We start from the raw sequence: 27,194 nt of genomic DNA, 5'->3' as shown, positions 1-27,194 counted from the left end.
GGTTGACAGGCGGCAGATATCAAAAGCCGCTAGCTCGAAGGGGGGGGATCAGACCCCCCACCCCCAGAATCGCCTCGACATACCGTGGGCTTCCCCGAGCTAAATCCTTTGAAGCCCTCAAAGAGCGCCCGAAGCCTAAGTTGCGGCCGTCGCCATCTTGGGCAGGAAAAGTTGCGGCCGTCGCCATCTTGGGAAGGGTTCTGATTGAAATGCTCCAGGGAATTGTGCAATGTAGTGAGTCTTGTGTCTTTTGTTATTCTAATGGTGGTGGGGAAATCCTATTATGTATTCTTAATCCCATCAACTCCAGCCTTCTGTGACTGGGGGCGTTTTGTTCATAAATATATTGGCCAAGTCTTCATGAATGAATTAGAAAATCTGAAGTCCTAAAGGCCAGCCTCTTCAGGTTTCTTAGTTTGAAGCTGTCTTCCTATGGTAGAGAGACTCAGGTGCTTTCTACCTTTGTTAAGATTTTTTTCTTTATTTCTCATTTGGGGAAATATAATATTCTGCCTCTTTTTAATATTAAGAATAAAGAATATTTTAATTTGGGGAGGGGGGCTTCCCACACTATATTGTAACTTTGACTATAGCTAAAACCTAGTATGAATTTATAACGCTGAGTAGTAATTCAAGACTTGTGGTCTATTTGATTGAAATATTGGGTTCGAACCCACTTTTTTTTAAAAAAAAGTTTGGTAAATTTTCATATATTTACAGTTCTCTGAAATAGATCTTTCATTATGTGTTTAGAACTTAGTACCATTCACATACCAAAAACCAACAGTCCATTCAATTCAGTTAATATTTATAATAAATTACAGTATCAGATTTATTTCACTTTACCATGATATCTAAATATTGGGTTATTTATTTATTTATTTATTTATTATTGGGACTTATATGCCGCCCTATCTCCCAAAGGAAATTAAGATAAAAATTAAAATTAAAGGCCTCTGTACAATAAATTAAAATTAAAATTAAAATAAATTAAAAGTTAGAGTTAAAAATTAAAAACATAATTAAAATCCCTGTCAGTCCAGGTCAGCCAGGTGGAAAAGGAGTGTTTTGAGGCTGCGGCGAAAGGACCAGAGATCTTGGGCCATCCGAAGCTCATGGGGGAGCTGGTTCCACAGGGCTGGCACTCCCACAGAGAAGGCCCTCCCCCTGGGGGTCGCCAGCCAACATTGTTTAGCTGATGGTACCCTGAGGAGGCCTTCTCTGTGTGAGCGTACTGGGCGATGGGAATTCGTTCCTGGCAGCAGATGATCCATGTAGGGCTTTAAAGGTAAGTACCAGCACCTTAAATCTCACCCAGAGGGCAACCGGTAACCAATGCAGCTCACGCAGGAGGGGTGTAATATGGGAGTATCGGGGTGCTCCCATCACTACCCGTGCAGCCGCATTCTGCACCAGCTGAAGCCTCCGGGTGGTCTTTAAGGGCAGCCCCATGTAGAGAGCATTGCAGTTATCTATACGGGAGGTAACGAGTGCGTGGGTGACTGTGCGTAGGGCATCTCGGTCCAGGAAGGGGTGTAACTGGCGTACCAGGCGAATCTGGGCAAATGCCCCCCTAGCCACGACTCCAATATGATCTTCAAAACTGAATCGTGAATCCAGGAGGACGCCCAGATTGCGTGCTCTATCAACGGGAGGTAACATCTCTCCTCCTATAACCAAAGATGGAACCTCTTGGACTAAACGAGATGCCGGTACGTAAAGCCACTCAGTCTTGGCCAGGTTGAGCCAGAGCCTGTTCTTTCCCATCCAAATCTGTACCGCTTCCAGGCAATGGGACATCACATTGAGGGCATCACTGGGTTGGTTCGGGGTGGAGATGAAAAGCTGGGTATCATCAGCATATTGATGATAACTTACCCCGAAGCCATGGATGATCTCTCCCAGCGGTTTCATATAGATGTTGAACAGGAGAGGCGAGAGTACCGACCCCTGAGGCACCCCACAACTAAGGGGCCTAGGGGTTGACCTCTGCCCCCCTGCCAACACCGTCTGCGAACGGCCTGAGAGGTAGGAGGAGAACCACCGCAGAACGGTGCCTCCCACTCCCAACCCCTCAAGACGATGCAGCAAGATACCGTGGTCGATGGTATCAAAAGCCGCTGAGAAATCTAATAGGACCAGGACAGAGGAATAACCCCTATCTCGGGCCCGCCAGAGATCATTCACCAGTGCGACCAATGCCGTCTCCGTGCTGTACCCGGGCCTGAAACCCAATTGGTAAGGATCCAGATACTCAGTTTCCTCCAGAACCAAAGGGAGCTGCCGTGCCACCACGCTCTCAACGACCTTCGCAAGAAAGCGAAGGTTGGAGACAGGACGGAAGTTATTTAAAATAGCTGGGTCCAATGTAGGTTTCTTAAGGAGGGGCCTTACCACCGCCTCTTTCAAGGCGGCAGGGAAGTACCCTTCACTTAGTGAGGCATTGATAACTGCTAGGATCCAGCCTCGTGTAACCTCCCGAGAGGCATAGACCAGCCAGGAGGGACACGGGTCCAATAAACACGTGGCGGCACTTAATTTCCCCATGATCCTGTCCACTTCATCCGGAGTCACAGGATCAAACTCTTCCCAAATGTTCTCGGCCAAACTCATCGTTTTCCTCTCAGATACTGCCCAGTCAGAGTCCAGACCAGCCCGAATCTGAGCAATTTTGTCCACCAGATATTTGCTAAATTCCTCAGCTCATCCTCGTAAGGGGTCCTCTCCCGTCCCTTGATTTAAAAGGGAGCGGACCACCCTAAACAGGGCGGCCGGGTGGTTATCTGCGGACGCAATGAGGGTGGTGAAGTAAGCGCGCTTCGCCACCTCCATTGCCACAAGATAAGATCTAGAAAAGGATCTTAACTGTGTTCGGTCAGACTCGGACCGACTGGTTCTCCAAATGCTCTCTAGGCCCCTTCTCCGGCGTTTCATCTCCCGCAGGTCCTTGGAGAACCAAGGAGAGAGCCGGGACCTGCACCGGGTCAGAGGCCGCAAAGGCACAACGCGGTCGAGAGCCTCTGAGGCAGCTTGTTGCCAGGCATTAACTAAGGACTCGACCGGGCTGCGGGAGAGGGAGGTGGGAATCATTCCAAGCGCCATCTGGAACTTACCTGGGTCCATCAGGCGCCTGGGGCGGAACCATCTGGTCTGTTCCGCCTCCTGACAGCGGGGGGTGACGTGACGGAGGCCCAACCGCAGGAGATAATGGTCTGTCCAAGAAAGGGGTTGAGATGTTGGAGTAACCCCTTCCAGACCATTAAGCCACTGCCCAGAGATAAAAATAAGATCAGGTGTGTTTCCCCCTCGTGCGTCGGGTCTTGAATAATTTGGGTCAGGTCCATGGCCATCATGGAAGCCATGAACACTCTGGCCGCCTCCGATGTGCCGCCCAGGGAAGGCAGATTAAAATCTCCCAGAACCATAAGTTTGGGAAATTCAACCACCAATCCCGAGAGGGCGTCAAGTAGCCTGGGCAGAGCCGTTGCTATGCAGCTTGGAGAGAGGTATTGAAGTAGCAGGACCAACTGACCACTAGGACCCCACCTTAAGAGGAGGGACTCACATCCGTCTATCTGAGGGGCAGTGGCCTCCTGTGGACGGAGGGTCTCTAATAACAATCGCCATGCCACCTCCCCTACCCTGAACTCGAGGTTGATGTAGCAAATGGAAACCTGGAGGGCATAGACCAATCAGAGGGACCCCTCCCTCTGGGCCCAACCAAGTTTCCGTGATGCACGCCAGGTCTGCATCTTCCTCCTCGATCAAATCATGGATGAGGGGAGCTTTATTCACAACAGACCTGGCATTTAAATAGATCAGCCTGAGCTCAAGTGTCTGCCCTCCCCTTTCCCCGGAAAAGCAGGTGAGAGCCAGAGGGTCGGAGCGCGCCACAGCTCGCAAATAGCGGGGGGCGTGATCCCAGATTACGATATGGCCCTCTGTTCATCCATCTGCCGCCATTCCTAATCACCGTGGGGATCGCTATCCCTACCCCATCCCCCTGGGTCCCAAGACTCTCTCCGGTCCCCATAATGCCGCGGCCATCGGCCAACCTAGACTGAGAAAGGTCCAGTAGAATCTTCCTCTCATTTTGCCGGGCCTGACCCTCCCCCCTCCCTAACCCTTCAAAAATTTTTAAAAGAAAACCCAAAAGCCTCTTCTTAGCACCATGCCACCTCTCAGGGTCCCAAGACCCGTCATTAAGGAAACGGCGGCGCAGGTTGGAAGGCCATATCTGAGAGAGGGGGGAAGCTCTCAGGGCAAGTAGCTCATTTCTGGTGTAAGCCATCAGAAGGTAGAAATAGGAGCAAAGAACGAGTTGGCTGGAACAAACTGCATATTAAATCCACAGAGCTGAAACAGTGGTTCCTGAAAACATGGTCACCCTCTCACAGTGACCAAGATCTCAGGAAACCACTATCCAGCCCTGGGTAGGTCGCAGGAGGAGAGAAAGTCCGATGGCTGATAGAATAGTCTATTGGTGGTGAACTTCGCAGCTCCGGTGATGAATGGTGATAATTCATCCATCTCCATGTCCTAGATATCAACGCGACCAAGGGGCTGTGGTAAGTCTCCGGATAAAGAAGATGGAGGAGGGTTGTCTCAGATTTCAAGTATGACCCCCAAGGAGATAACCACCATCTTGGGCGCCATCCGCACGCCCCACCTCCATTTTTAGCTTCAAGTGGTCCCAGATGTTCCCACCCTCCAAACCAGTCCAGGAGGGTTCCAAAAGGCGCTCAAACCATCGGACGGCGGCCTTCACCATCCAAAAAACCTCCGTCGGGGGGGGGGAACTCGCCTATCTAACAGATCTAACAGATGGGCAGATGAGCTCAGCAGCCATAAGTCCAGGAGCTTCGCCATCCGGACTGCCTTTTTAGGCTGTCCCAGGTCGTTACAGCTCCACCGCAGGCGGCTGCAGGACCGGACCATCTCTTCAGGCCGTTGCAGGTCCATTGCAGGCCACCGCAAGCCGCGTGCCATAGTAGGCCGTTTAGCAGCTGATTTGCAGGCCACCGCAAGAAGCCACCAGCTGCTGCCGGCCATTGTATGTCTTCTGCCGGCCCGAACGCGCCAGGATAAGCCGCATGCCGCAGCCGGCCCATCGTCTGCCGTTTTACAGGCTGCCGTGGGATGCTGCCGGCCGCTGCTGGCTGTTATAAGTCGCTTGCCTGCCCGACCAAGCCGTCCCGTTCGGTTATTTAATGTCCGGGAGCCTTGCCGCCCCGCCGCCTCGCCGCCCCCTCTAGCGCCGCCCTGTGATCTCCAGCGCTCATACGGGATCCACCGAAGCCTCGGAGGGTCCTGTCACCCATCCAGGCTAGAGAACAACAGCCCCATGCAGGATCCCATGCCAAACTGGCTCCCCTCGATCTCCGCGATCAGCTGCGAGCGGCCATCTTTTCTTTTATATTGGGTTATAAGGAAAAAAATAAAAATAACAAATTGTGCTCTCATGTGTTTAAATAAATATTTCTCCTGGCTTTCTGTTTAAATAACCACAGTGTTTATATGAAATTATCAATTATATACTATACAAATCAAATAAATGTAGTTTGTCTTGTTGCTTTATTTTCCACAAAGAGGAAGGAAGGTCAAAGGAGTCCAGAATGACTTCTGGTTTGCCAAGCCAGCCGACATGGATGTCTGGAGCATGGCTGTCGTCTTCCATGTCTAGTTTTGCATCACTGGGGGGTCCTAAAAGGGCCAAAGTGTCACCCTGGGCTTTTGCAGAAACACGGGGGAGCCCCCTGTTAGTGCCTGCATTCCCTTCGAACCGGTGAACGAAAGACCGGCCATAGTGATATGGCTAGTTACTAGGCTGCAGACAGCCGAAGTCAAACTTACCACCAGGCAACATTAAAGCAGCATGGAAGAGACGGGGGTAAGATTCCTCTCTTATACCTTAATCTTCTTTTCACCTAAATAAGCTGCTAAGTACCTTCCCCCCTGTGGAGACTGAGGGGGGAATTCAACCCTACCTTCAAATAAGCGGCGAGCAAGCTCAGGGGTGTTTAAAAAAAAGTTGAAAAAAAGAAACGGACTAAAAGAAAAGAACTTTCAAAGTACTTGGGGGACATCCAGTGGCTAAACCTGAAATTGCAATATGACTTTCTCTTTAAACAAAATCAAGAAAATATTTAAGAAAAACAAGATAAGATTAACCTTGAACACCAGATGAGAAACTCCACCATGGAAGAGTTTCAGAAACAAAACTAGGCTATGTGGGAAATATCTTACCAAACTTATCAGTTCTTTTCTACAGCTGGCGATGAAATAAGAGCTTTTGGAAAAGAATTAGAACCCATCTCGAAGAAACAAACTCAAACTGTGACTACTACTAATATTTTGTCGGGACAGAACTTAACAGAAGAAATTGAACAATCAAATACATTGGCAGAAGAATTAAGTACTGTATTCAACAAACACAGGCTTTTGAAGACCAAAATGAGAAACAGGTGGAAAAAAATTTATTCAGTCCAGGACAATTATATCAAGAGGTGAAAATAATGAGAAGATTTGGCGCTGTTAACAGACTCCTCAATCCTTCAAAAATGAAGACTGGAGTGCTACTTCAATATGATATAACAACACAAGAATGCTTTGATGACCCTGAGGCAAAGAAGCGAAAAATGACATGGCAAAGGAAGAAAGCAAGAATAAGATTGAAGAAATATGGACATCCTTAAGAGGCCTGAAATAGATAATACCAAAATAGACAGGATTGTACTTGTATTATGGGAGATTGTTTTGATGAGTAGATAAATATACTGACTAATTAAAACAAAACAAAACACAGATGTATGAATACTAACATTGAAATATTGAGCTCTTTAAATGAAATGGATTAAGATGTATATATGTTAAGAATGATACAATGTAACTAATATACTTGGATGTAGTGACATGAAAAGATGTATTAAATGTTGAAACGGGAGAAATTTTGGTTAATTTTCAATATGTGGAAACTACAAATGAGAAATAAGAAATAAGAATATTATATTGTCCTCCTCCTCTTTCTCCTCCTTGCAATTGGTACCCTAATGACTACCATTCTTATATTGTACTACTAACTTGTTGATATGAAAATGAGATAAATAAGAAGTGTATTTACATTACTAGGTATCGGAGAAAATTGTGTAAAAGGAAAGGAGGTTATTTAATAATAATAATAATAATAATAATAAATTAATAATAATAATAATAATAATAATAATAATAATAATAATAATAATAATAATAATAATAATAATAATATTTTTATTTATATACCGCCCTTCTCCCGAAGGACTCAGGGCGGTGAACAGGGCAAGAATAAAAAATTCCGGTGGCTCCGAGGCGCCGGAGACAGCCTTCCCGGGCTGCCCGCCGCCCAGCTGTGTGATTTTTCGCCCGAAACAGCGCCGATCAGCTGTTCGGGCGAATTTGAAGCCCCCTCCTCGGGAGAAGAGGAGGGGGTGAGGCCCCAGGTAGGGGTAGAGTTCTCCGAGGCCGCCTGAGCTTGGAGCTTGGGCGGCTGAAGGATTGAACTCCCCCGTAGCCTGGGCTGCTCCCAGCTGGCTAGCGTCTCTGCTTCGGAATGGAGCAGAGCCAGGCGTCTGCGACCATCCCTGCTTGAAGGAGAGACTATGAAAGGAAAAGAGCAGGCAGAGCAGTACAAGAGGGAAAGATGAAGAGATGAAGAGGATTATTTTATTTTACTCTCGAGCTTGATGGACTTTGCTTAAAACTTAAAGTGAAAGTGCGACACAATTGTAAGTAAAAGATGGCGTCTAAACCTCCCCCTAGAACTTTTCGGAGTGCTGGAAATTCTCCAGTGCAACAACAATCACTACTGCAGGCGTTGCATTCTCCAGATGTAGTGACATCGAAGGATCTTGAAAAACATACCCAGTTAATTTTGGAGTCAATGGGTGTTAAATTTGCACAGATGGAGGAGAAATTGGAGAAATTGGAGCAGAGAATGGAAGAAAGGATGGAACAGAAACTTAGAGAGATAAAGGTAGACATTTTGTCCTCAGTGCATAAAGTAGCTAAATGTGTGGAGGTGCTGGATGACAAAGTGGAAGAACTGACTCAAAAGAATGCTATATTAGAAGCAAAAGTATTGGAAATTGAAGATTTAAAAGACAAAATGGATAGCGAACTGAGTCTGGCTCAATTTTATCAGATGCAGTTTGCTGTTAGAATTAGAGGCCTAAAAGAGAATATTAAGGAAGATTTAAAGCAGCTGGTTTCTGAGGCTTTTGAGGTGGTATTGAACCATCCAGCATCTGAAATAAAACAAGGCATGGACAAAGTGTTTCGTGTGAACTCGTGGATTGCTAAACAGAGAAAGTTGCCTAGAGATGTGGTGGTTTATTTTGTAAAAAGGGAAATTAGAGATGAAGTTATACAAGCTGCCTATGATACTAAAGTTGTGATTGCTGGTCAAGAAGTTTTGGTTCTAAAAGAAATTCCTCCAAAGATTTTAAAGAGAAGGAAGGACTTTATATTTCTTGTGCAAGAGCTCAAGCAAAGGGATATAAGGTTCAGATGGGAGATCCCAGCTGGGTTGAGCTTCTTGTATGAAGGCAAAAGGTACTGTTTGGGTACTGTGAAGCAAGCGCATGATTTTTACAACAATGTCTTAAAAGTAACCCCATCAACACTTTTGGAAGCTGCAGAGGGATCTGGAGAAGGAGAACATCAAGAGGATGAAGATGGACAGATAGACGAGAATGGTACAGGAGGAGATCAAGATGCAACTCTTTTGGATGATCCTAGAGAACAGAGGGTGACGCGTGCTGCCTTAAAACGCTCAAAAAAGAAAAGAAAATAGGTCTAGTAGAAATCTATGGAACTTCCACAACATACTGATAGTCAAGTGGTAGTTGTGTTTTTAAGAGTTTTGGGATGATATGTATGGTAACAGAATCTTTAATTTGGAATTAATGGACAATTTATTACAGAGGAAGAGGAAGAAAGTTTTGTGGGTTAATGTGGGTTAATTTGTGTAAGAACTATCTATTATAGCCTATTTTGGCTAGAGAGGTTAATAGGGATAGGTGTTTGTGATGTGTAAATGAGAATATGTTTAGGAAATAGTGAATTGTGGAAGAACATAGATGGGAATGACGCTAGTTTTCTTTTATTTTAGTTCTTTATACACATTTAGTATTATTAAGGATTGGTTTACTCTATATAAGCTAGAGAGTGATGGATTTTAGAGTTTATAATTGTTAGTATATGATTGTTCATGATTGCTTTTTAGATATATACCTTGTATTTTGCTCTGGGAAGTCGGGGGGGGAGGGGGGGAGGAGGGGAAGTAGGGGGGGGGAGGCAGGGGAGGGAGGAGGGAGAGGGGGAGGGGGGGATAGGGGGGAGGTAGGGAGGGGAGGAGGGAGGGGGAAGGGGGGGGTTTAAAGGAAAATTGTATTTTAAAACTTTTCAATAAAAAAAAAAAAAAAGAATAAAAAATACAAAGTTACAAAAGTTAAAAAAGAATTAAATATATGCCCACTAAAAACAGTAAATACAAATATTAAAATAACAATAAAAAACCCCACCAATCCCCCATCAGGCCAGGCCGGCTTGTTCAAATAAGAATGTCTTTAGATCGCAATGGAAGGAGCGAAGATCGGGCGCCATCCAGAGCTCAACCGGTAACTGATTCCATAGCTCCGGGGTGCCCACAGAGAAGGATCTCCCCCTGGGGGCCACCAATCGACATTCTCTGATCGGTGGCACCCTGAGGAGGCCCTCTCTGTGGGAACGTACAGGGCGAAGGGAAGTTGATGCCAGCAGCAGGTGTTCCCTAAGGTACTCCGGACCCCTGCCATGTAGGGCCTTAAACACCATTACTAGTACCTTGAATCTCACCCGGAAGACAACTGGCAACCAATGCAGCTCTCGGAGCAGAGGTGTGACATGGGAGTATCGGGAGACTCCCAACACAACTCTCGCGGCTGCATTCTGTACCAGTTGGAGCCTCCGGGTGGTCCTCAAGGGCAGCCCCATGTAGAGAGCGTTGCAGTAGTCTAGACGAGAGGTCACGAGCGCGTGAGTGACCGTGCATAAGTCATTCCGGCTTAGATAGGGCCGCAACTGGAGCACCAGGCGAACCTGGGCGAAAGCCCCCCTAGTCACAGCCACTATGTGATCTTCCAAAGTGAGCTGTGAATCTAGGAGGACTCCCAAGTTGCGAGCCCTATCTACGGGGGGTAATAGTTCACCCCCCATAGAGAGAGATGGAATATCCGAAATAACCCGGGATGCAGGTATGCAAAGCCACTCAGTCTTGTCGGGGTTGAGTTGAAGTCTGTTCCTCCCCATCCAGACCCGAACCGCCTCCAGGCAACAGGACATCACGTTGAGGGCATCACTGGGGTGGTTTGGGGTCGAAATGAAAAGCTGGGTATCATCAGCGTACTGATGATACCCAACTCCAAAGCCACGAATGATCTCACCCAGCGGCTTCATATAGATGTTGAACAGGAGAGGCGAGAGGACCGACCCCTGAGGAACTCCACAAACGAGAGACCTCGAGGTCGACCTCTGCCCCCTTGTCAACACCGACTGCGAACGTCCCAGGAGATAGGAGGAGAACCACTGCAGAACCGTGCCTCCCACTCCCAATCCCCTGAGACGCCGCAGCAAGATACCATGGTCGATGGTATCGAAAGCTGCTGAGAGGTCTAATAGGACTAGGACAGAGGAATATCCCCTGTCCCGAGCCCTCCAGAGATCATTCACCAGTGCGACCAATGCCGTCTCCGTGCTGTACCCGGGCCTGAAACCCGATTGGTACGGGTCTAGATAATCCGCTTCATCCAGGACCAGAGGGAGCTGATGCGCCACCACACTCTCAACAACCTTCGCAAGAAAGCGAAGGTTGGAGACCGGACGAAAGTTGTTCAACACAGCTGGGTCCAAGGCAGGCTTCTTGAGGAGAGGCCTCACCACCGCCTCTTTCAAGACGGCAGGGAAACTACCCTCACTCAAAGAAGCCGATATAACTGCCTGGAACCAGCTTTGTGTCCTCTCCCGGGCTGCATAAACCAGCCAGGAAGGGCACGGGTCCAATAAACGTGGTGGAGCTCAGCTTCCCCATGATCCTGTCCACTTCCTCCGGAGTTACAGGATCGAACTCCTCCCAGGTGACATTGACAAGACCGCCCGCGTCCTGCTCGACAGACTCTGCCCAGTCAGAGTCCAGACCGGTCCGAATCCGAGCGATTTTGTCCAACAGATGCTGGTTAAACTCCTCGGCACGACCCTGCAAGGGTTCCTCCCTCACCTCTTGATTAAGGAGGGAGCGAGTCACCCTAAACAGGGCGGCCGGGCGATTATCTGCGGACGTGATAAGGGTAGCAAAGTGACTAGACCTCGCCACCCTTATCGCAGCGAGATAAGACCTAATATAGGCTCTTAGTCGCAATCGGTCGGATTCGGATCGGCTGGATCTCCAACCGCTCTCTAGGCCCCGTCTCCGACGCTTCATCTCCCGGAGCTCCGCGGAAAACCATGGAGCTCGACGGGATCTGCATCAGGTCAGGGGCCGCAAGGGTACAACTCGGTCAAGAGCCTCCATGGCTGCCCTTTCCCAGGCTTCCACTAAGGCATCTGCCGAGTTGTGAGCGAAGGAGGCAGGTGGGGACCCCAGCGCTGCCTGGAACCTCTCAGGGTCCATTAAGCGTCTGGGGTGGTACCATCTAATTGGTTCCAAACGCCCACGGTGGGGAGTGGCAAAACGGAAGACCAGCCGTAGGAGATTATGATCGGTCAATGACAGGGGCGTAACAATTGGGGAGCCCCCACCAAGATCATCTAACCACCGTCCAGATAAGAAAATCAGGTCAAGGGTGTGGCCTCCCACATGAGTCGGTCCCAAAATTACTTGCGTCAGGTCCATGGCCGTCATGGAAGCCATGAACTCCCGAGCTAACTCAGATGATCCTCCCAGGGATGGTAGATTGAAGTCCCCCAAAACTATACGTTTTGTGAACTCAATCACCTACCCAGAGAGGATATCGAGAAGCTCAGGCAAGGCTGCTGCTGCGTGACTAGGCGAAAGGTACACCAGCAGCAAGCCCAACTGCGCACCAGGGCCGCATCTCAGGAAGAGAGACTCACACCCGACTATCTGGGGAACGGTGGCCCCGCAGACACAAGGTCTCCCTCATAACAACAGCCACTCCCCCACCCCTACCCTGAGCCCGAGGCCGGGCAAAGATCAACCAGAGGAATACCGCCCTCTGGGCCCAACCAAGTATCCGTGATGCAAGCCAGGTCCGCCTGCTCACCCTCGACCAGGTCACGGACGAGAGGAGCTTTATTAGCAACAGACCTGGCATTCAAGTACACCAGCCGGAGCTCAGGGGGCTGCACATCCTCGCTCCCGGGACCTCGGGGCGGAGACAGAGGGTCGGAGTGCCTCACCGCTTGCAAGCAGCGGCCTTCCCTGAGATCGATACGGCCCTCTGTTCCTACACCTGCTGCCATTCCCTAACGTTGTGGGAATGGGTAGTCCCACGACCAGCCCTGGAGCCCCAGAGGCAACCGCCCCCCGCTCCTCCCCCCCGCGATCAATCCCGGACCTGGCCTGAACAGCGGTTGTTGGACTGCCCCCCATGTCCAAACAACCAAAAGAAATTCCCTCCCCCCTCCCTAACCCCCCAAAAAATTTAGATAAGAAACTAACCAGGGGCCTCTTATTAGATTTATGTTGGAGGCCCCTACCCGTGCCCAGCCATCTCTCAGGGTCCCAATAAGCGGGCCCTACATCGAGATTATAAGTGGCTAGAAAGGCGGGTCGCACCCAGGAAGGGGAAGCACCCCTGAGGGCGAACAAGTCCGTAAAAGTATACCGGAAACAAGGCATAAGGAGCAAATCCAGGTGAAAGGCAGTCCATAGTTAATAAGGAGGGTCCAAACAGAGGATAAATGGGTGTCCAGACCCTCCACCCAGCTTCACTGCCACTCAGCTGGGTGAACCCCCAGGACAGGCCGACCACCGTCCTCTCACGACGGTCGCAGAGCCTGTTCCCGGGGGGTGGTCTGGAACACACACTCTGGGTATAGCATACCCCATAGAGCTCTCACCTCTAGGGGCAGCAGGTGTAAGTTCAAGCCACCCTCTCACGGTGGCTAATACCCAGAGTCCTTTGGGGATGATGTGTAGACAATAGGCAATAGTTCGTAAAGGCAAGAATATAATAAGCCATAATAGTCTGCTCTGCTAACAACCAGGTCCTCCGCCGCTCTGCCACTCCAGGGGATTGTTCCTGGCCACAGCTCCATGGGCCCCCAGTTCTACAGTAATTGGGGCCTTCCAGAGCGTGGTCTGCAGAGTCTAACTCCTCCAGGCTTGCTAGTTTCCTCCTTCTCATTTTCATAGAAATATGAAAATGAGAAACTTTAAACATTTAATTTTAATATCAATGTAAAATTAAAGCTGGAAAAATATATAAGGTGTTTGATGTTTTAAAGATGAAATGTTAAAATATAAAATATACCAAAGTATTGACAAATATAAGAAAACTATTAAATGACCAATGGATAGCAATGAGAAGTATGTTAATTTAGATAAGAGATAATATGTATTAAAGGAAACAAGAGAGAGGAAGTATTGGTTACAACAATTTGGAGATTTGTAATAATATGTATTTGTCTGAAATGCAACTATTGTAATCCAGACACCACGTTGCTTTTTAAAGATACTATTGTAATATTGGAAAACTAATAAAAAAACAAAGGAGTCCAGAACAGTGTTTTTGGGTTTTGGACTAACAAAACTTAATTGGATTTTGCAGATTTCTTCTTTAAAGTATGTGTTATTAAGAAATAGTTGGCTACTCTAGCATAGGGAATATTTTAACTGCTCACAGTTGGGAACCATAATGCACTACCTCCAGGTTAGGTTCTTTCTATAGTACCACACTAAATTAAGGATTTGTTGATTATACATGCATTCTTTACTTTAAATTTCTTTTCTTTCTGTGAATTTCAAGCCAAAAGTGGACTTAGTATTTAGTGTTAGGTGACCAAATCTAATAATGGATGAAATGAATTCAATGCAGTTAGGTAGTATCTACAAGTTCATATGGGTGTATATTCTATTCTTACTTAGCAGCTTCTAAAATTCTCTTATGAAAGGAATAATTGCTTTGTTTAGCATTGAGTTCTCTGGTGTTTAAAAAACACAGTGTTCTTGTGTGCATGTGTAAGGATTGATAGAAATTAATAGGACATTCACTTTTCAGTTTAAGTGTAATAAAAAAACTTGAAATAGTTTTTAAAAATGCATGTGTCAAAGTGAAGATGCACCTTTTGTATGAGCAGCTGTTGGTGGAATGCGTCTGTACAGTAATTATCCCTGTTTTATTCAAAAGTTGAGTCTTTAATTTGCCATTTCTACATTCTCTTGACTTGAAGGCCTAATAATCATGAACATATATATATAACTTAATATGATATTGTATATAAATACAACATTTATAGATCTTAAATCTGATTTATAGAAAATGAATAACTGAAGTAATTATCTTGAAGTCATTTCCTAAAAATCCTTGTTTAATGCTTTCCAAATGTAAGTTTTACAGATTTCGATGGGATTTACTCCAAACTTGTTTATTAGATTTCTCTTTTTATTTTTTAGGCAAAAATGGCACAGGTTAAGCAAGTGGGTCTATTAGCAGCTGGCTGTCAACCATGGAATAAAGATGTATGTGCAGCTAGTGGGGATAGATTTGCCTATTGTGCAACCCTGGCTATTTATATATATCAGGTGAGAAACATTTTAGATTTTCTTTCTATGTTTTTCTTTTCTTGCTAGTATATGAGTATTTACTATATTGTTTTATAATTTTATATTTTATAATTTTTAAAAATGACTCTTGCTAAAATTATCCTTGATCATTTAGATATTTTTTCCAATCCATATTATTTCTGTAGAAAATATTATAATAATACCAATTTAAAATGCATCATATTTTGAGAGTCTCCTGAACTATGTGACTGGTTCTGCAGAATGAATGAGAAACCTAAAATAGGTGAACTAAAGGTGAGCTATCTTTTTTTATTTCTGTAATCTATATGGCTCAGGACCACACTTTGAGTCTCTGAACAGATATTCTAGAAGATGCAGAGAAAATAGAGAAAGGAGAAATGTTTCCCCAGCAAAATAGATTCTATGCTATTTAATTTTAATATTTATTAGTATAGAAAGATGAATATGATGTATTTAAAAATTTAAATTTAATAATTCTTTTTTGGATTTTTAAAATTTTAGTTGGATCATCAATATAATGAATTCAAGTTATGGGCAATTATGTCCGAACACAAGAAGACCATCACAGCTATTTCTTGGTGTCCCCATAATCAGGATCTGTTTGCAAGTGCAAGTGCAGAAAACCTAGTAATAATTTGGAATGTGGCTGAACAAAAAATTGCTACCAAATTGCACAATACAAAAGGTATGATATAAATCAAATCAAATATTAACATTTGTTTACATCAAAAGCTGTCATGTGCAGTACACCATGGCTTTAATGCAAAGTTACTCTTCTGATTTAAATAAATTTGATTCAGCAAAAGAAACTAAAAAAAGGAATGAGAGAACGTGACTGTTTTTTTCCCTAGTGGGACACTTAGCAGGATATACAGATGGCAGTTAGAAGTCAAGTAATTTATTTCTTAGCAAAAGCTAGGCTTGATCAGTTTGCATACGTGAAAAAAGAAATTCTATAAACAGAATGTATCTTTTGCATGTAACTTCCATTCAGAATAATATATTCAAGAACCTATCACTGCCCTGGTATAGTATTATTATTATTATATGATAAAAAACAACAGTCTCCCTTTTCCCCCCTGTGCTGATAAATAGTCATGTTAATTTTTGGCAGGATAATACCAAATAAAACAATTATGACTGTTTTCCATTATATGGTACAATATAATGTTTTGTTTTATTACTCTGCTATAGAAATATTCACTGTAATTGATTCCTGATTCTGAACTTTTTGATGTATTTTCTTACAATATTATTTGGCAGTAAAGTATAGATCTTTCCTCTGCCTGTCTACTCACAGCATCTGTTTTGCATCCAAATCCTATAGAATGATTACTTGAAGTTTTAACAGTCATGAAAAATGCTATTTTTTTAATCTCTTCAAAATGCATTTTGCTTGGAAATCCCAAGTTAAGCTATATCTCAGAATTTATAGCAAAGCAGAAATAATTGTGAACTGGTATTTATTTAAAATCACAGACCTAATTTTCTTTGTGTTTTATTTAATAAAGCTGGCATATTTAGACAATATATCTAAAAGATTGTTTCCTATCTGTAATTTCCTAAGAGAGAAGGTACAAAGTCTCTTTAGCAGTGTGAAATAGACGGTGCTTGGTTCTGGGAAAAGAATACATTAAGTTGCACTTTTAGTTAAATTCAGTGGAGATTTGGAAATATGTGTTTTTCTCAATTATTTGATATCTTTTTATGTTTCAGGTATTCCTGCGTCTCTTAGTTGGTGCTGGAATGTAGGTGATGCTGTTGCATTTGCCTCGCATAGAGGTCCATTGTATATTTGGACATTTTCAGGGCCAGAGAGTGGTGTAGTGGTACATAATGAAGCTCACAGTTTTATGTCAGATATTTGTCTGTTTAGATGGCATCCCAAGAGAAAAGGAAAAGTAGTGTTTGGTCATAATGATGGAAGTCTTTCTCTGTTTCAGCCAGGTAAGAAACTGTGCCAAGGCAAGTGTCTGCATCTTCTGATTAGAGCAAAGAAAGCTGTTATTATGAGAGAATTTCTTAAATAGTTTCTTTTTTTCAAATTTTATTCCCTTCACTCAAAATCCCAATGCCATACATCCTTGCAATCATTTTATATTAAGAAGTCATCAGATTTCAATAGTCTAGTAGACTTCACAAAATATGGAATGCCAGTAGTATATATACTTACTGTCAACATACTGTCAAAATGTATACAAATAAAATGTACAAATAAAAATGTAATTAATTGGCTGTTGATATTGACCGTGATGATGTGTAGTGTTGGAGAAGGCTCTTGAGAGTTCCTTGGACTGCAAAGAGATCAAACTGGTCAATCCTAAAGGAAATCAACCCTAACTGTCCTGTGAAAGGACAGATACTGATACTGAAGCTGATGCTACTTTGGCCACCATTGGAAAAGACTGATGTTGGGAAAAATTAATGCAAAAGGAGAAGGGGATGGCAAAGATTGAGATGGTTAGATAGTTTCATCAACACAGTGGTCATGAGTTTGGGCAGATTCAGGGAGACAGTGGAAAACAGGAGGGCTGGCGGTTGTAAAGAGTCGAGCATAACTTAGCGACTGAAGAGCAGCAACAACATAGTGAAGCAAGAGAGCTAGTTTGATATAGTGGTTAATGTGCCAGGTTAGAAACTGGGGGACCAGGAACGCTAATCCTACCATAGGCCAGCTGGGTGACCTTGGGCCAGTGATTCTCAGCCATAGGAAGAAGGCAATGATCAACAATATCTGAAAATCTTGCCCAAGAAAACTGCAGTGTCTAGTTCTGCAGTTGCTAGCAGCCAACATTGACTCAAAGGCACACATCCATAAACACATAAAATCCACCTGACAATGAAATTAAATTTGCCTTATATGATCATTTGAGTTGTGTGTTTTCTTGCTATGCATTAGAATGATTTGGAAATAGTGCATATGATAACTTATATTCCATAACAACTTAATTTTAACTGTTTTCTCAGGCAACATTTTTTTCTTTACTTATGCCCATATTCTTCAGTATTCTGAAGTAGAGGAATGCTTACTAAAATCATCTGAAGCTATTTGTTCTCGTCCAGTACAAAAATGATGCATTTCTATATTTGAGTTCTTATATATAATCTTTTTATAACAAATTGATTTATGTATTTTTATTTATTTAAAACATTTATTTAGCCTCCCATCTTATAACCAACTTTGGGTAGCTCCCAATCTAAAGGTACAACATACAAAACCATATCAAAAGTATAAAACCATAAAACATATTAAAACATTAAAATAGAGATATGTGATCACATTTTTCTTTATTATTAAAGATAATCTGTCTTTTTAGATACAAACATCTGGGAGGGAATATCTAGATTTGATAGGAAAAGTCAGATATCCTGCATAATTTGAAATCATGTTATGTTAAAAATAGACTTACTGTATAATAGATAGAAATATAAAAATACTACTATTTCAGGATTCAATTTCTAAATTGCCTGTAATCTAGATTAGTAGGTAATGAAGTACTGTTTAAGCATGATAGTCTCTTGAAGAGGAGAGGATTGCATATGAAACTACCTTCTTCCATTAATGTATGTGTCCATATTGTATTAGGGGTAGGAATTCCCCACATGTAGCAGGAAGAATACATTGCAAATATGTAGTAAAATAAAATAAATAGGGAAAAATCATGCAAATGTAACATGCTGCTGCAGAATTGCATGTGTTAATGTGTGTCTACTTTAAACTAACTAAGGTATTAGTTAAAAATTAAGTGAATGTACTTTCCCATCATGAACTCAGCATTAGCAAGTATTGTTTTGTCTATTCAAAATAAAAAACAAAAAAAATCCTCCAAACTCTTTCAGTGCTGTAATTTAAGACTGAGTCATTACTAAATAAGTAACGGATGCAAGGATGTCTTTTAATTATTAGTATTTAGCATTTTATTCAACATGTTTTCTTTATTTTAACTAATTAGATCTCTATAGCAACTACCACCAATGGAGGCATCCAAGAAAAAAAGGGCAATAAGGTAGACAGACGTACAGTCATGGCCGAAATTGTTGGCACCCCAGAAATTTTTCCAGAAAATCAAGTATTTCTCACAGAAAAGTATTGCAGAAAGATATGTTTTGCTATACACAGGTTTATTCCTTTTGTGTGTATTGGAACACAACAAAAAATGGGAGGAAAAAAAGCAAATTGGACATAATGTCAAACAAAACTCCAAAAATGGGCCAGACAAAATTATTGGCACCCTTTCAAAATTGTGGGTAAACAAGATTGTTTCAAGCATGTGATGCGCCTTTAAACTCACCTGGGGCAAGTAACAGGTGTGGGCAATATAAAAATCACACCTGAAAGCAGATAAAAAGGAGAGAAGTTCACTTAGTCTTTGCATTGTGTGTCTGTGTGTGCCACGCTAAGCATGGACAACAGAAAGAGGAGAAGAGAACTGTCTGAGGACTTGAGAACCAAAATTGCGGACAAATATCAACGATCTCAAGGTTACAAGTCCATCTCCAGAGATAAGTCCATCTCCAGAGATCTAGATTTGCCTTTGTCCACACTGCGCAACATTATCAAGAAGTTTGCAACCCATGGCACTGTAGCGAATCTCCCTGGTCGTGGACAGAAGAGAAAAACTGATGAAAGGTTGTAATGCAGAATAGTCTGGATGGTGGATAAGCAGCCCCAAACAAGTTCCAAAGGAATGCAAGCTGTCCTGCAGGCTCAGGGAGCATCAGTGTCAGCGCAAACTATCCGTCGACATTTAAATGAAATGAAACGCTATGGCAGGAGACCCAGGAGGACCCCACTGCTGACACAGACATAAAAAAGCAAGATTACAGTTTGCCAAAATGTACTTGAGTAAGCCAAAATCCTTCTGGGAAAACGTCTTGTGGACAGATGAGACCAAGATAGAGCTTTTTGATAAAGCACATCATTCTACTGTTTACCGAAAACGAAATGAGGCCTACAAAGAAAAGAACAGTACCTACAGTGAAATATGGTGGAGGTTCAATGATGTTTTGGGGTTGTTTTGCTGCCTCTGGCACTGGGTGCCTTGAATGTGTGCAAGGCATCATGAAATCTGAGGATTACCAAAGTATTTTGGGTCGCACAGTAGACAGTGTCAGAAAGCTGGGTTTGCGTCCGAGATCTTGGGTCTTCCAGCAGGACAATGACCCCAAACATACATCAAAAAGCACCCAGAAATGGATGGCAAGAAAGCGCTGGAGAGTTCTGAAGTGGCCAGCAATGAGTCCAGATCTGAATCCCATGGAACACCTATGGAGAGATCTTAAAATTGCTGTTCGGAAAAGGTGCCCTTCCAATAAGAGAGACCTGGAGCAGTTTGCAAAGGAAGAGTGGTCCAAAATTCCGGGTGAAAGGTGTAAGAAGCTTATTGATGGTTATAGGAAGCGACTGATTTCAGTTATTTTTTCCAAAGGGTTTGCAACCAAATATTAAGTTAAGGGTGCCAGTAATTTTGTCCGGCCCATTTTTGGAGTTTTGTTTGACATTATGTCCAATTTGCTTTTTTCCCTCCCTTTTTTGTTGTGTTCCAATACACACAAAGGGAATAAACCTGTGTATAGCAAAACATGTGTTCCTGCAATACTTTTCTGTGAAAAATACTTGATTTTCTGGAAAAATTTCTGGGGTGCCAACAATTTCAGCCATGACTGTATGTCCACAACTGAGCCCAAACTTTCTGTTGCTTAGTGAGACAGTTGTTAAGTGAATTTTGCCCCATTTTACGACCTTTCTTACCACAGTTGTTAAGTGAATCAATGCAGTTGTTAAGTTAGTAAATACAGTTGTTAAGTAAATCTGGCTTCCCCATTGACTTTGCTTATCAGAAAGTTGCAGAAGGTGATCACATGACCCAGAACACTGCTACCCTCCTAAATATGACTCCTCATAGTTGCTGAATGCTGAACACGTGACCATGGAGATGCTGCACTGGTTGTGAAAAATGATCATGTCACTTTTTTCAATGCCATTTTAACTTTGAATGGTCACTAAATGCACTATTGTAAATTGATGAGTACCTGTACTAAGCCGCCTATATTTTCAGCATGGAAGTTCATAATTTTTACTTGATGGTTATTCTGTTAGGACACAATTTGGAGGAGAAACCAGTGTATATTGAAAATTAGTTTACATATTTATATTTCAAATGTATGCAATGTATGGATACTTGAACATAGTGATTCTATATAGAGAATTTTTCTCTGTAAATGGATAAATTGCATATTTTTATTTTTCAAGGTTGTAAGTGTCAGAAACATGTTCTGAGACCAGAATCACTTGAAGGGACAGATGAGGAAGATCCTATTACCGCTCTGGAATGGGACCCTCTGTCAACAGATTATCTTCTTGTTGCAAATTTGCATAATGGAATCCGTCTTGTTGATTCAGAATCTTTCTCCTATATCACAGCCTTTAATCTTCCTAGTGCAGCAGCATCTGTGCAGTGCTTAGCTTGGGTTCCTAGTGCACCTGGAATGTTTATCACTGGAGGTACAAACATTTTTTATTTATTTCTATTATAGTAACATAGTATGCAGGGTACACAACAGACTTTTTTATGTCAGTAGATTAAGCTTGTTACCAAATTATCTAATTGCATAATTAGTTATGTAAAAGCAAGGATAAATCTAATATTTTAAAATGCTAATGTTAGTTTTCTGACATCATTATCACTTCCTTCACAATGAAAGCTTTTCTCTCATTGTCTTTTTCTCTTACCTTTAGTCTTATTCTGGAAAATGCAGTCTGATGGGGGGAATTCAGAATGTTGGGTAAAAAATTGGCATTAAATGGACAATATGTACATTGGGAGAGAAATTGCATTAGCTGGCTAACATTAAATGACACTGAAAGCAGAATTTTCCTACCATATTTCAGTCCCTATTTCTGAAGTCATGTTTAATGCTAAATAAAAATCCAATTAGATATTGATTTTTGTTTTTAATTATTGCACTGTATCATTTTATTAAAAATTAAGTTAATCTTTTTTAATATAGATTCTCAGGTTGGTGTATTGCGTGTCTGGAATGTATCACGAACAACACCAATAGATAATTTTAAGTTGAAGAAAACGGGTTTCCATGGCCTACATGTACTTAGTTCTCCTCCAAAGAAAAATAGTAAGTATACATATTTGTTTTTTGATTTGAACATATTCATGGAAAGCTGTGTGCCAGATCAGTGAACCTAATATTTAGCTCGTAAGTGGTTCTGTATGGTAACAAAATATAGATCAATTAATGTCTGATAGTTCTTTTGGAACAGCCAGAACTTGCATATAAAGCAGTTCTTAAGAGTCATTCAAAGGCATTATACATCTTCCTCTTGTAATGTATCAATAAGATCATTAAAAATCAAATTCCTTATTACAGGTGAGACACCCAAACTAAATAAAATGTAATCAAATGTAGTGAACACAGTTACAAAATATAATATTTAAAATAGAATAAGTCATATGAGATAAATAATCTTGTATTAATTTACTACATCAGTACCAATACTGTATGTGAGTTTTACAAATTTCAAAAACAAATTTTGCAATGGTGAAAGTTACCTTAGAATCCTTATCTGCCAGTAAAAATGGAACATAAAATTTTTCAGTCTATCCTGGAAATGGGGTTAGAAGAACTGCTAGTGGGTATGTCTCGATGAAAAATGCAGTACAACAGAATATGAGTACTGTACTGTATTACCTTCTTAAGTATTGCACAGCCTTTCTGCATATGGTATTTTATGAAATGTTTCACTCAGTGTGCTGTTTGTATAACAAACTATAATGTTAGAAAGCTATTGAATTTAACTTATCAAAATGCTTTTGAATAGTAACATTTATTGATCACTATGTACAGCATTGTACATTTTGTTCCATCTTGTCTCTGAAAGGTCTACCACACAAAAGAAAACAAATATTGCTTTGTTGTGCTTGTATTGCCACTTGCATTTCAGGCAGCCAAAATCGTAGGGAGCTCTGCAGTTTCCAGAAACAAGACCAAGTAGATAACACACACAACTATCAACAACATATTCAAAGGTATAAAATTCAGAAGGGAAAACAACAACCCACAATCCTTCCTGGATATATCCTCATTAGCAGAGATAGCAATGGCAAACTAGAAATACCAGGTTATCATTAAACCATACATACCAATGAAGTGCTCCGCTATCAAAGGAATCATCCAACATCCCACAAAAGAAGCTGTGTTCAGATAAGCACAAACCCACTGCAGCAACCCTAAACATCAGGAAAAGAAAACAGATCATCTATACAACATCTTCCAACAAAATGGATATTCACACAACTTCATTAAAAAGTGCCTGACAACTCAACTCAATATAGCACAATCAATACAAACTGAAAATGATAACACCACCATACAGTAGTGGCAAAAATTGTGGAAACCTTTTGGGAAAAGTGTATTTTTGAGGTTTGATGGCTAATAATACCATAATTTTTTTGAGTAGTACCATAAAATTATATATCATGGAAAGATAATTTAATCAAGAATGTAATGCAACATAGTTTGTTCAATTATCTGTACTGTATTGTATGAAAAGTTATAGCCAAATAACCAGAAAAAGGAAGCACAACTTGCTTAGGTTGATATCAGGTAGCTTTCCTTCATCTGATTGTAGCCAATGAGCATGAGTGTTTAGAGAGCCAATCAGGTGTCATCTTGTTTTGGCAATGAGCCAATCAGATCACAATAGGATTCAGATATTGATGTCATGTATTGAAGCTGAGAGGTCAGTGTGTTATGTGATTGCTATCAAGTTGGTTGGGGATTTTTTCCCCTTTCATTTAGTGAGCTTGTAAAATGTAATAAAATTAAAGTAATGCTGCAAAGAGTTGACTGGTTGCCTAGAAAGCGATGTAAAATAGTATTATTAAGTGAACAAGGCTATGGTTATAAAGAAATTAGAAGAAAAATTGGTGTAAAGTTAACCAAAGGTGGCATTTCTACTGTACACTTTTCCTGAAAGGTTTCCACAATTTTGGCCACTACTGTATATCAAAAATATCTCAAGAGATTTCCGGTTTTGCATTGCAGTGAGACAGATGCAGGAAGGCAGCACGCTGCCTTCTGCGCCCAATTTCTCCCTGTTGGGGGCCCTAAAGTCATCCCGAAGAGGCGATGAAGGAGGGGTGCCTCGTCGAACACAGAGAGATGGCGGTCTTTCTTTTGATCCAAGGAAAGCCCTCCAAACTAGCAGGGGAAAGACTGGCTACATTCCTGTGGCCAGCCATTAGTTGCTAACAACTGAAGAAAAGCACTAATTAGCATCGTAAACAACATGTTTGGAAGTGGGTGAGAATATTAATCCTTTCTTTACTAATTTACAACTGTAAATTAAACTGTAAATTTCCTGGGAAAGGTTCCCAAGAAGCTAAAACCTCCGAACATGAACAGAAGCGCCATTTTCTTTTCTTTTATGGGGGACAGAAGTACATAATACTGAAGTGGAAGTAACATAAAGCTACAATTTTGATAAATTTGAGACCTGAGAAAATTGTTAAGATTTTCTCTTTGGAAAAAAAACATTGAGGTGAAATATAAGAAATCGATCCTTTGTCTTAAGAATGGAAAATGGATTTTGAATGCCATCTAGTGGTGGATTGGAGTATAGCACTACAACTAGCTTCTAGCCTGCTTGGTGATTCCTAGCTTAAGGGAGAACAGCTGGCAATAAAGGAAAATATTTTGGCATACTTATTACCCTGACCTTCTTGGACTATAAACATCTATTGAGCTTGGACTTTTAATCTCAAAAACTATTGGGAGAGAAAGATAATTTTGACTTTTGACTATGTCTGGCTAGGAGAGGCTTTTGTGCTGTTTTCAGGATGGTTGAACATTTTGAATACTTTGAACATTGTGGATTACAACCTTGCCTGACCAACAATTCTTGGATACCTGAGACAAATGATCACTACAAAATATTGCTTTTAGGGCTGGACCCATATTCTGGAACCTATTGGATTATAAAGGCTACAGATAAAGACCAGAAAACTAGATAAAACTTTGTTCTGCTCTTCTTAAGATTGGTGATACTAGAGCATGGGTCTTCAAATCACAGAATTCTTCAGCCAGTTTGCTTGGCTGAGGAATTCTGGGAGTTGAAGTCCACAAGTCATAAAAGGGCCAAGTTTGAAGACCCCTGTACTAGAGGATCTCCAGGAATGATGTATCAAGAAAAAATAAACACCTTTCAGAAGGAAATATACTCTATGCTACAACTAATTCAACAAACAATTATTGCACACAAAGAGGACACAAAAATAAACCATAATGAGACTAAAATAATTTAGTTAATATAAATGAGCAAATCTCCAAATTAAATTTACAACTAGAAAATTCCCAGACAAAGTTTGAACAAATAAACCAGAAATCAGAAGATGAAGCAGAGGAAACGGACCTGGAGACAGAAGAAATAAAAGAAGGGAAATATAAACTACCATATACATATAAAATACTGCAAGACTTAGCCATAAAAATGAAAATGGAGAAGACGCTTTATCCCTTAGATCTGCAAAATATACCTGATGATAAGGAAGAAGATTTTAAAAAATGGAATATAGAGCTGTCAGGGGAAATGTCACAACTTGGGAGACAAAAAAATGAAAAGAGAAATTGAGGGAGAAAGAAAGTGGGAGTTCCTTAAATGGGCAGAATTTCCCCTAAAAAACACCCTACCTAAGTTGTCTTCCTCATGCCAAGCAACTTTTACAAAAATGGAAAGAAATTCCTGGGTTATTTAATTGCCTTGGCTCGGAAAGCTACTTAGCAAAGAAAGAAAGTGAGAGTTAGATTTAAAAAACAGAAGATTTGACCTATTAGAGGGGGCATTACATGTTTAAATATTTGTTTGAGTATGATTAAGAGAACGGATGACCCTTAGATATAATTAGACTTTTATAATAAAAAATATGATTTAGAATTAAAATAGCATTCTTTTTTTCTTTTTCTTGATATGGGAAGTATGAAAATAAGAGGGTGACTGGTATAAAATGTTTATATAAATGTAATTAATATTGAGAAAATCATAACTAATATTTCAAATATTGATGGAAAATCAAACCTTAAGAGCATGAAAAACAGGGTATTGGTTTATGAAGTGATATTATTATTTGCACAATATTAGTAAAATATGATGTGGATGTTTATAGCTAAACTTGTATATATCAATAGTAGCAAGAATTGTAACTGTGTTGTTGTTGTTAGTTGCGAAGTCGTGTCCGACCCATCACGACCCTATGGACAATGTTCCTCCAGGCCTTCCTGTCCTCTACCAACTGTGTAATGAGGGGGAAATGGAAGAAATATGGGGAAGAAAGGATTGGGAAAAATACTGGATTGTGCAGTACTGAACAGATTTATATTGAAGAAGTTAACATTAAATATGTGGACCCAGACAACATGTTGTTTACTAACCACTAAAGGTTGTAATTTTTAAAAATCAATAAAACATTTAAAAAAATCTCAGAAAGCACCAACAAACTATTACAATCACATGGCATCAGTGTAGCACACAAACCAACTTTAGCCCTCAAAAACATCCTAAGTAAACCAAAAGCCCCAGAAAATTCATCTACAACTTGTGTAAGGATTTCCAGCCAGTATATAGAACAAATAGGAGACAAATAGAGCATACACATGAATACCAACTAGCAGTCTTCTGAAGACATGATGAAAACTCTTTAATTTCACAACACATGGACAGACTTAATCATAGTTTCAACTGGGAAACTGTGACCATCCTAGACCAAGCCAAGTCCAAAAACACTAGAGAATTCCTGGAAGCCTGGCACTCTGACAAATTGGCCGTCAACAGGTACATAGATATAAACAACATCTACTGTATATACCAGGGGTAGGCAACCTTGGCTCTTTTATGACTCGTGGACTGCAACTCCCAGAATTCCTGAGCCAGCCATGCTGGGTCAGGAATTCTGGGAGTTGAAGTCCACGAGTCATAAAAGAGCCAAGGTTGCCTACCCTTGGTATATAGTACCATTCAGAAAAGGCAATCAACAAGCTAAAAAGGGAACAAAAAGACCACAACTTCTCCTCACCAGCAATCAACACCCAGATGAGCACAGATTAACACCAAGATTAATATTAGACCAACAATTAAGAACCATGAAAAACCCCAGTTAAGGAGCTGCCAAACAAGCTAACAGCTGAACCAAATTACTACCAAGACCACACCCACCAAGAGTAATACAAAAAGTCATTAAAATATAAAATGAGAGCAAAATCCACTTCCTACTATTACTGATGATATTACCTACTTTGGATAATGAAATATCTGCAAAAAAAAACCAAGCTCGGAGAACACTAAGGACCCTTCAAAAACAAGAATGTTTTCGTCCTTCATACATTTGCAAATGCAGATCTAATG

General features: G+C 41.6%; 1 protein-coding gene across 1 annotated transcript in view; it reads left to right on the top strand.

Moving 5' to 3' along the window:
• The window catches only part of WDR17 (WD repeat domain 17), a gene marked incomplete at its 5' end in the record, with an annotated part of 133,002 nt that overhangs the window by 11,428 nt on the left and 94,380 nt on the right, over positions 1 to 27,194 (top strand). Inside the window, 5 exons of the mRNA XM_081332409.1 lie at positions 14,648 to 14,776; positions 15,281 to 15,464; positions 16,496 to 16,726; positions 21,033 to 21,284; positions 21,791 to 21,913. Of these exons, the coding sequence (XP_081188535.1) occupies positions 14,648 to 14,776; positions 15,281 to 15,464; positions 16,496 to 16,726; positions 21,033 to 21,284; positions 21,791 to 21,913 (919 nt within the window). The remainder of the gene's footprint in view (positions 1 to 14,647; positions 14,777 to 15,280; positions 15,465 to 16,495; positions 16,727 to 21,032; positions 21,285 to 21,790; positions 21,914 to 27,194) is intronic.

The sequence above is a fragment of the Vipera berus genome (genome assembly GCF_964194415.1).
Source record: "Vipera berus genome assembly, chromosome: 7".
Taxonomy (NCBI): domain Eukaryota; kingdom Metazoa; phylum Chordata; class Lepidosauria; order Squamata; family Viperidae; genus Vipera; species Vipera berus.
The sequence above is the reverse complement of the archived record's forward strand: the minus strand, read 5'-3'. Positions and strand labels throughout refer to the sequence as shown.